The sequence below is a fragment of the Lonchura striata genome, chromosome 1, assembly GCF_046129695.1.
Source record: "Lonchura striata isolate bLonStr1 chromosome 1, bLonStr1.mat, whole genome shotgun sequence".
Lineage (NCBI taxonomy): Eukaryota > Metazoa > Chordata > Aves > Passeriformes > Estrildidae > Lonchura > Lonchura striata.
In genome coordinates, this window is record NC_134603.1 from 111,647,746 (window position 1) to 111,657,640 (window position 9,895).

Here is a 9,895-nt window from a genome sequence, read left to right on the forward strand (position 1 = left end):
TGATAGACTGACTTCTTCACGTCCTCTCTGGGAATATCATTTGGCATCCATCTCCATGGCTGTTTTCCACATTCACACTCCATACCAAGATGGTCCAGCTCTAGCACCCACAACTTCCATGAAGCTCAGCATTGCAGAGTCCATGGCTTTCACACTATTCCTCTTTCCATAAAAGCCCTGTTTATTTCTCCAACCACACATTTGTATTTTAAGACCTTGTGCTTTATGACCAGTCAGGAGTAAATGCTTCCAGCATTGCTGCTTTGCCTTCATGTGTATCTCAAAATAATGGAGGGAACATCTGCCAAAGGAACTAGAGGATTTATATTGAGACAAGCTGATTTGTAGTGTGTAATCATGACCTACAGCAGAGAGTCTTGGAAAATGGCAGGAGCAGGATCCAAAGTAAAGCTCACTGAAGGGCTGTGCAAAAGCGACCTAACTTCACATGCAGTCCTGCAGCAGCTGAAACTTCAGACTGATGTGAGGTATTGTCTTCTACATGGATGGTCCTCTCTCCTACATGGCATGCCAGAGAAGTCATCACCACCTCAGTGAGTGAAGGAGAGGGACTCTTGGTGCCACTGCAGCTCTGCTCATTGCAGAGGAAGTGGGAGGCAGCCTGGGAAGAACTGGCTCCATGCTGGGATCTGAAGTGCCACCTCCCTCAGCACCACTACTGCTGCCAAACAGGGCTGAGGGAGGGACCTTCCTTCTGGGCTAGCTTGTATTTCAGAATGAAATTTCCCAGCAGCAAGGGAGGAAAGGAAGGAAATCTTACTTTCCTATAAAAGGATTCCCTGCCTGTATCCTGTGTATAGCATGTGACTGAGATGATAACAGGGCAGGAGGGGGAGAATCCTATAAAACTTATTACAGGGTGGGAGGCTTTCACTTCCTTTCTTTTCCCCTCTGCCTTTGTTATCTCCTTCAGATATATCCCTGGAGCTGCTCTGAAGAGAAAGACAAGTAGAAGAAAGCACTCCAATCACATTGACACAACTCCATTCTTTCAGCAAGATATAGAGATATTTTTATTTTATAGTCATTTGAACAGCGGAGAGTTTGGCAATAGTGACAACCTCAGAAGCGTGCACTCTGCATTTGTGTGTGTGTGTGTGTTTCCAGCTTGGCTCAGACTTGATGGCTTGGAAGACCTACCACCATGCTGCTTTTCAACACAGAAGCAAATTGGAATACCTGTCCCACGGGCAGGATCCTGTCTTGACACCTCCAACCTGGAAGCACAGGGTGTGTGATCCAAACTGAAGGGGTTATTACTAAGCACTGGACTGAAAAGAACCACTGAAATTTTTATCCAAAAGCCAGAAAAGCTCTGTTAAGCTGCCAGGGTGATCTGCACTTCTTTCCCACCATTACTGTTTTTGTTGTGGTTTTTTTTGGGTTTTTTTTTTTTTTTTTTTTTTTTTGCTTTGTTTTATTTTTGTTTTGTTTTGCTTTTTTACTTTAAACCTCTTCTCAGTAAAAAATCACTGAGGTCAGATCTTCAGCTGGGCATGACTATATTGGCACAAACAGTGCTCAGCAGATTTATGTTTGCCAAGAACCAGCAAAGACTGGACTAGTTCATCTGGATTCCCATCATGTAAACAGATCAGGTCATTCCTGAAGCTGCTGTAGTGAGTTGTCCTGGGGCTTTTAAAAATATATAGTTATTTTTATATAGCAACATACTCCCTAAGAGTATTAAATTTATGTTATTTATGTAATACACTTATTTCTAGTAATATTGTTGACTAACTATGCTCCAAGTTTTTGCTGCTTTCCCCTTGATACTGCAGCACAAATAAAGCTTTTGATGGGAGTTTTTTTCAAAGGATCTGGCAGTGGGTCTTGCTCCCCCACTGAAGTCTGTGAAACTGGCTTCTGGCTGGTGAGAAGAGGACCAAAAATGCCTGTAACTTGCTGATTCATTCATACATGTAATTTGACTAGTTGTGCCCTGGTACCCTACCAAATAAGCCCAATTGCATCTCTCAATGCAAAGCAGGAGCAGCTCCCTCTGGTTGTTGAGGCAGGACCTTGATCCTCACAAGGCTGAACTGAACACTGTGAGGAACACGGAACTCTCACAAATTGCTGCCAGGGCTTATGGGAAGCAAAACAAGAAAAGAAAGCAGAAACTGCCTATACTGGTGTCCCAAGAAAGCTCAGCAAAATGGGAAAGGACACTCCGGACAGCCCTAGGCAGCCGAGGCAGCTGCATACCAGGCTGGACTGCTGCATTGGTTCTTTGCTGGAACAACTGAGCTGTCCTAATAAATTCCCTGTGTAAAAAAATATATATCTATGAATTGTGCCTTAGGAAGAGCAGTGTAGCTGCAAACAGGGCTGGATGTGGCCAAAGGAAATGCTCTAGGGCTCTATAACCGCGAGCCGCAGCGAATCTCTTTGCAAAGGGTGACTCTACGGAGTGAACACGTGTGGGTGTGCAGATGCACATGGAGGCGTATGCACAGCTACAGCTTCATCATCCTGATGCCCAGGGTGGAGACCGGGCTGGGAGAGCAGGGGGAGGCCCCACCGCTACACAATCATGAACTGGCAGACGTAAGGCAGCTGCTCTCGGCACCTCTTGTCGAACCACTTGCCATTGGCGGTCCCCGACAAAGCCGCACAATTTTCCAGCTTGCCGCCGTCGGGCTGGGTGGTGATCTCAGTCTCCCAGTTCTTGTAGCGGATGGGGCTGCCTGTCATGTCGACCCACTTGCCCTCCACGGCCATGTCGTTGAGGCCCAGCCAGATCTCGGCCTCCGAGCCGATGCTCTTGCGCATGTAGTCGTAGAGGGCATCGTTCTCCTCCCCGTTGTGGGGCGTGCTGAGCGTGCCGCCCTGAGAGATGCAGTTTTCGCTGGCCTCGTGGTATGTCTTGGTCTCCAAAAATGCCAGAAAGCATTTCAGATGAATTTTGGTGCCTTTCAGGCAAACTGAGAGGTTACCACACAAACAGAATAAAAAAGATAGAAAGAGAATTTGGTTTTAAAACGGTGCCCAGGAAGAGGCAGCAGCAGCAAATGCAGCGGCCAAATTCCAAACTTTCTTAGGCTGCACAGTGACCCTTAGCAGCACAGGATTCCTAGTGCAGGGTGGGACACAGTCATGGGGATGTGCCCTCTCCCTCTGCAAATCATTGGGTGAAATGGATTTTTGGGGTGCCCCTGCCACCCTTCTGGGCTCTGCTGCTGCTGGAGCAGAGGCACAACGTGGTCCTCCTGCACCTTCCCCTGGCCTTGTTCTTCCCCAGCCAGTGCTACTCCTTCTGTGATGAATTTGTTGGAAATATGGTTTGTCATGGGCATTGCTGGGTGTTGAAGTGTTTTGGGAAAAAAGCCTGCATGCCAATTAAATCATCTTAATTATGCAAGAGGAAAAAAAAGTCTTTTTTAATAAGCTTTGATCAGAAGCGTTGCGCTTGCATAGCTCGAGGTCTTCAGAGGAAATTTCTACTTGCCTCTGATTTTAGTTTTAAGGATATAAATTTATTTTGTTTCTCTTTAAGCTCTAAACCTTAAGAGTGCAGGGTACTGTAGCCAAACAATACCTAATCAGAGCCACACATTAATATCCAAACCAATTACTTCTCCATGAATGTGAGCATGGAACTAAAGCCTTGATTTTGCTTGTGTTCCTTTTCTTTTAAGGAGAAAAATCTCCTTAATTTGCATTTTCATCTCATTTCTGCTTCATGTTTTGCAAATTCTACTCCTACTGATGTCAGTGAAGTTTACACAATAACTATGGAGCACATCTGGAAGATGGACATTTTGGGACTGTCCTCTGTGTATGTTTAATGAAGTAGGACTGACCCACAGTGCAGTTCCCTGGGCAATAGCATGGTGTGTATAAGAGACCAGGTTGCCATTTCACTGGGGCTCAGACAAAAGAGTAAGCTGCATTTGGTTAAAGCACAGACTAATCCAAATCCCATCCCTCCACCTCATAAAGGAAAATGAACATCTGTCTTAGCATCACAGGAATATACAGATGAGAAGCACATAAAGAGGGGTGCCCGCACTGCACAGCTCCTGGCATTAACTGCCCGAGGAGGTTCACCAGCCCAGAGGAATTGCAGAGACCCACACTCTGCTTAGATCTCCAGCCTCTCTCCCCATGGTGGGCTTGTTGCTGTGGGGTGCTTGGGCATCTCTCATCAAGACATGTGGAGCAATTGCAGCCACTTTATGAGCAGGTCCTCTCTCAAAGTAAAAGTTGTGTGCTCTTCAACAAGCCATATACCTGTCTGGAGCGCTTGCTTTTCCTTCAGTAGAGCAACCTCCTGAGAGATGTTGTCAATCATGGCCTTCAGGTCTTCAATCATTTTGAGGCTCACACCATCTGTTGGAGAAATCAGAGAAAGAGCACAAATATTGGTTGTATCCCAAGGGAGGCAACCAAATCTGTTCCTATCATCAAAACTCCATGGTTTTTTTTACCCTCAGAGGAGAATAAACAAAAGGAATGCATGAAGTCGGCGCCTGTGTCCCCTTGCACATCCATCAGAGTGCTGTTTGCTTGCCAGCCTGGTTCCACTATCAGTAACAACCTTGTTTCCCTGGTTCGTGTTTTGGGACTGTGGACCCCATGAATCTTCCAGCTGCAGGGGTCATCCTTTGGGTTGGCAGTGCTGGGGAAGAGGTCACATGCATGAGCACTCTTATGTGCAAGCTTGTCTCTGGCACCCCTGTGTAGAGCAGTCATCAAGGGTGGTGCTGCACTGGGGTTGAGCTCCCAAAATGCAGGAGGAACACCCCTCCTGAACAGAAGTCCTGACACACACGGAATTTTTGTGGGCAACTTGAAGCTAATGATGAACGGGATCTATTTGTTTCAGATTCCTCAAAACATGCTCTCTTTCTATTCACAGCACACTCTCCTGGCTTCCCTTGAACATCCTAACACATGATGTTTTCTGTGTGCACTCCTGGCTGCACCTACCTCTTGTCTGCTGTCATTGGTGGGTTAGGTAGGAAAGCACTTTTCTCAGCAGGCTGATGCTCAGCAGGAAGGGGCTGGAAGGGCTAACGCTCCTAGATCTGCCTCTGCACCACCAGCCACCAGCCTCTGCCCACCAACCACACCATCCTTTAGACCACCACAGCTGCCTCTGCCCATCTCTACCTTCATCACCCCCGGTGTAGGTACTCAGCACTGTCCAAAGCTGCTCTCCTGCTGTGAGAAGACACCTCTTTTGCTGGAGAGGTGGCTCTTAAAGCCTACATCTTGCTAGGTGTGCTGATTCTGCAATTGCTCCAACCAGCTATTAGTTGGTACTTGGATTTCTCCTAGACAGGAGCAAAGGGACCATTTACATCTTGAAGGTGGTGGGAGATCAGACATTGAGGCCCTTGTATGCATCTGGTAGTCCTCATTTTGAAAGCATCTAGTAGTTCTGCTGGACTGAAAGGAAAGGGGACAGTTTGCCCATGAATGCAGTAGGAGGAGCTTCCCTGAGGGCCAAGGATCTGAGGCACCAAGGCAGGCAAGTAGGGAAGCAGCCTGGGTACAGATCAAAACCACCAACCCAAGATTACATGGTGCCAAGAATATGAAAAGCCAGACACATCAGGAGGAGAACATTAAGCAGCTTTACTCATTGCTCAATTAACTTTAATGGATTCACTTAACACTGAGGCACTAGATATTATTTTGCTGCCTTTGATGAAAACACTTTGTGGGAAATGGCTAATTAATCATGGGTTTTTTCCCATGCAAGCCTGTCTTGTAGCAGAACAAATATTCTAAGGTTTAAGTAACATCCAAAGGCCATAGCAGGACACTGCCAATGAGTCTTGCTAAGAACTCCTTACGGTGTTCCAGCTGGGTTTGCTGGTGAGTTCCCACCTTGAGGGTCCCTGCCATGAAAGGTGACATGTCTCCTTGATAACTACCTAACAGCCCTGTCCCTTTTCAGTATCTCACTTCCAAATCCTGAGCCACAAGGTGTTCCTACAGAACTGCATTCACTGGGATATTTCACAGAGAACCAGGACTGGTTGACTCAGCCTTCAGCTATAAAGTGAGGACCATGGCTACATCAACAGACATTGTGTTGTCTCTTTTATTGCCACGGGTTTTTGTCTCAGTGCTGTCATTTCCTCAAGGCTCATCTCCTGAAGCCTGGGATCAAGCCTGTTTACAGTCTGGGTTTTCAGTGATGGAAGCCGTGATCCCATGGGAGTTGGAGTGGGTCCCTGTGCAGGACCATGAGCAGCAGGATTAAGTATGGGCAGAGGCAAGATCAAAAGGAGACTCACAGAACTGTGGGTCAAAATAGTTTGTTGGTTTGAAACCCTGGCCAGGATGTATTTAAAGCTGCAAGTGGGAACTCTCACCTGTTCTAATTATATGCCGAATAACAAACAAATCCCTCTGTTCTTAATTTTAATATCTTAACTATTCCTGTATGAAATTTGGATATTTATATATGTTTCTTAGCCTTGCCTGGAGATCCAAACAGCTTTCTGTCCCCCAGAGGAATGACTACTGATCTGATTCACAGTGTGTGTCCTCAAAGCTCCCTGGCCACCGGAATTTCTTCCAACACCAGGCATTTCTTCAAAGGTAGGAAGTGGAACAGTCAGGTCCTATATTGCAGTCTGTCCCTGGATCAAAGGAGCAGAGTGAACACATCCACTGTATTTACAGCTGTGTAAATATTCACAGGCATTTTCAGGGAAGAACACCCAGACAAGAATACGCTGAAATTCTGGGTAGTAAGTGGCATTAGGCGAGAAGCCTGAATTACTCCCTACCCATTGAATTAAGCATCCAGACTCTGACTTCTGTCTCCAGTTGCCTTAGAAATACATGTGAGAGCTATGCAAAGATGCTCCCTTCCATGATCCCAGCACCCCACCAGCTGTGATTAAGGGGACCTCCCCCGGGCTGATGCCTGCACCCTCAAGGCATGGGGTGTCAATGCTGCCCATGCAGGGGTGCCAGTGCCTGCCTCCCCTGGGCATTCTTTTGGATGAGACCTTCAGAGCTGCCAGACAAGGGCAAATCCCATCCATACCCCAAGACATTTGGGCTCAGGGAGAGTTTGCTGAGCTACTGTGCTTAGAACAATAACTGGGCAGCACTTTGAGGGGCAAAACCACCACAACAGCAGGCAAAGTGAATGTGCTGTCTCAGCATTTTCGAAATACTGTGGTTCAGCTTTTTCATGTTGAAATAGCATCATCTTTCATTCTGAAGTAGATCCAAATGTAAGCAATAATTACAAAAAAAAAAAAAAAAAAAAAAAGAAAAAAGAAAAAAAATAAAAACAACATAAAAAGCTTGGCTTAAACCAGTGCTTTCTTTTCTAGTGTTTGTGGTTTGGTTGCATAGATTAAAAAAAAAAAAAAATCCAGCCAAACACCCCAATCCTCCAGTGGCTTTGCTCTTCCTGACCCTCCCAGGCAAAGTTCAAGGATAGATGCCTGGATGAGGATGAGATGAGGCCATCCTGCCATTGTTCAGAGCAGATGTGTCTGAGCCCTGGCCCCTGTGGTGGCTGGGATGTGCAAAGAGGAACTTCACAGAGGATTTTTAGCATTTTTCTCCCTCTTTTCCTACCCTCTGGCATTGGTAAAAATCTGAAAAATATTAGCCAATAAATACTGAAAGTTTCCAATAAAGGCAGGGCAGCTGATCCCCTATGGGGCTAGATGGGACTGATCAAAAAATGCCAAGTTGCTGGGTTTTTACCTTTTCTCCACAAAAAATATGACCTCTCATTTGAAAAGAAATAATGACTAAAACCTGCCACCAGCTGGCCTAAATGGCTTGATTTTCAGGACACCCCCCTCAAAAGTTTTTAAATCAGAGCCAAATTTTCCTGTCAAAGAGGTGATTTTTCTCCCACCTTCTTGTCACTAATTGATTACAAAAGCAGTTGCAATGACACCTAGAGAAAAATAGGATTTCTTTAAGAAATGTCTCTCTCCTAATACCTCCCTATATGAGCCTAAGGGGGTATTTTTTGCTTTGGAAAACAGTCAGACTGTTTTTTCTGTTATTCCGTGTCTTGCAGAATAAGATGTGGAATAAGCAGCTAAGTTTGTGAGTTCATAGAAAGATCTAATGGGAGAAAAGGCAGAAATTTCTCAAGGATGGAATCTGACAAAAATAGCTACTGGGTGAGTGTAGACAGCAGACTGGCCAAAGTGAATTCCAGGGATGCTTCTTCCTTGCTCCCCACTTCATTCCAAGCAGGAAAGCGCCTGCCAGGAGTGGTCCAAGCCCGCGCGGCTGCGGTCGGACACATCAGGCAGGCAGGCAAGTTCACTTGCTGCTTCTTCACCTCACCTGCCTTCTTCTGTACTTAATGTGCACTGAGTTAAGGATGGGACAGGAGAAAAACAGGAGAAGCAAAGGAGAAACAAACCCACTAGGGAATAGAAAACCCAGGCAGCTTCGTGTGTGCACGGCTGTCTGGCAAGCCTGAATAGTCAGAGCTTGTGTCCGGTGTGATATACACCCGAGGCCAGCGGTTTTTAAATGAAGAACCCTGTTGATGCTTAATGGCTTGGGTATTTTCTGCCTGCTCTTATCTCCAAAATTGTCTGTCATCTGCCACTTACTTGCTTCTGAAAAATGAATGAGAAAGGATGAGGGGATTTTTAGAAAGGGAGAGTTTATTAGAGGAAAAGGTTGGGATGAACCTTAGAGGGAACACGGAAAAGGCATTTCCTCTGAAATTCAGACTAAGCTGTCCCAACAAATTTATTCAAGGTAGGAACCCACCAAAACCGTTTCTATACCCTCACAATTTTACAGAAGAGATGCACAATCATTCCCACGGAGGAGGGGAAGAGGAAGACGCTTTATTAGGTTTTTCGATGTTTTTTAGTGAAGTTTCACTAAGGCACTGTTAAATACCCAGACGAGTGGGCTGATAGCAACCCCCCCAAGCCCTGCAAGTCTTCCCTTGCAAGGAAGCTGCCGCTGCCCCTTACCTTTCTTGGAAGCGGCCGGTTTTTGCCGGGCTTTGCCGTTCTGCTGGTCGGCGACCTGGGCGAGGGAGAGGAGGCAGAGGAGGAGGCAGGCTCCGCGGAGCGCCATGCCGCTGCCGAAGGGTCCGAGCGGAGCTGCCGCGGCTCTGCCCTCCACAGCCGCCCGGACACCGGCTGGAGTCAGGAATGGCTGTCCCAGAAAGCCTGAGCCTGAGCCCGGGCCAGCGCAGCCTCCCGGCCCCGGGGGCGCTCGGGCGGCTCCGGCCAAGGCTGAACACCTCCCACAGGGGTTGCAGCTCAGCACACCGCTTGTTTTTCTTAAAAAGAAGCAAAAAAAAAAAAAAAAACCCTATCCAAAAAAAAAAAAAAAAGGGAATGAATGTACCGTCAGTCTGCTAAGCTAAACATAAGGAAAGGCAGGCAGTCTAGCTGGAACGATTTCCTCTGCCTTTTAGCACAACGCCACGAGTTTGATCTCGCGTGTCAGCGATGGCAACAGCACCGCGAGGTGCGAAACAGCGCTTGGGCGAGGGAGCAGAGAGCGGCCGCCGGTCCCCGCAGCAGGGATGCCCGTAAGGGATGCCCGTAAGGGATGCCCGTAAGGGATGCCCGTAAGGGATGCCCGTAAGGGATGTGCCGGCACCAGCAGAGGCGGAGGGAGCGGCTGGGGGGACTGAGCACCCCTACACCCTCAGAGTGTAGGGTGGCTCTCACCCCTCTAAAAAGCAGTCCCGCTGTGGCTTTGGTAGAGCCGTCCTGCTACCATTGCTTCTCCATTGGATCTCCAGTGGGACTTGGGATCAGATGTTCCACAAAGCCATTCTCCCCGAGGCCCCTTTGCAGGTTCCCAGCCTGACTTCTCAGACCAGCTGGGCTGTGCTGAGCAGCTCTGCAGCCTAAACCAATACTACTGCCTGTTTTTTTTGGATGCTGTG

The 9,895-nt window shown here is 47.3% G+C and overlaps 1 protein-coding gene across 1 annotated transcript; it reads right to left on the reverse strand.

The window, feature by feature from the left end:
• Positions 1 to 1,007: 1,007 nt before the first annotated feature.
• CLEC3B (C-type lectin domain family 3 member B) lies at positions 1,008 to 9,318 on the reverse strand. The gene is made up of 3 exons (XM_021540459.3): positions 8,964 to 9,318; positions 4,258 to 4,356; positions 1,008 to 2,948 (listed from the first exon to the last, which is right to left on the reverse strand). Exons 1-3 carry the CDS (start codon positions 9,067 to 9,069, stop codon positions 2,548 to 2,550), a joined length of 606 nt encoding a protein of 201 aa, XP_021396134.1. The 5' UTR covers positions 9,070 to 9,318; the 3' UTR covers positions 1,008 to 2,547.
• Between the last annotated feature and the right edge of the window lie 577 nt (positions 9,319 to 9,895).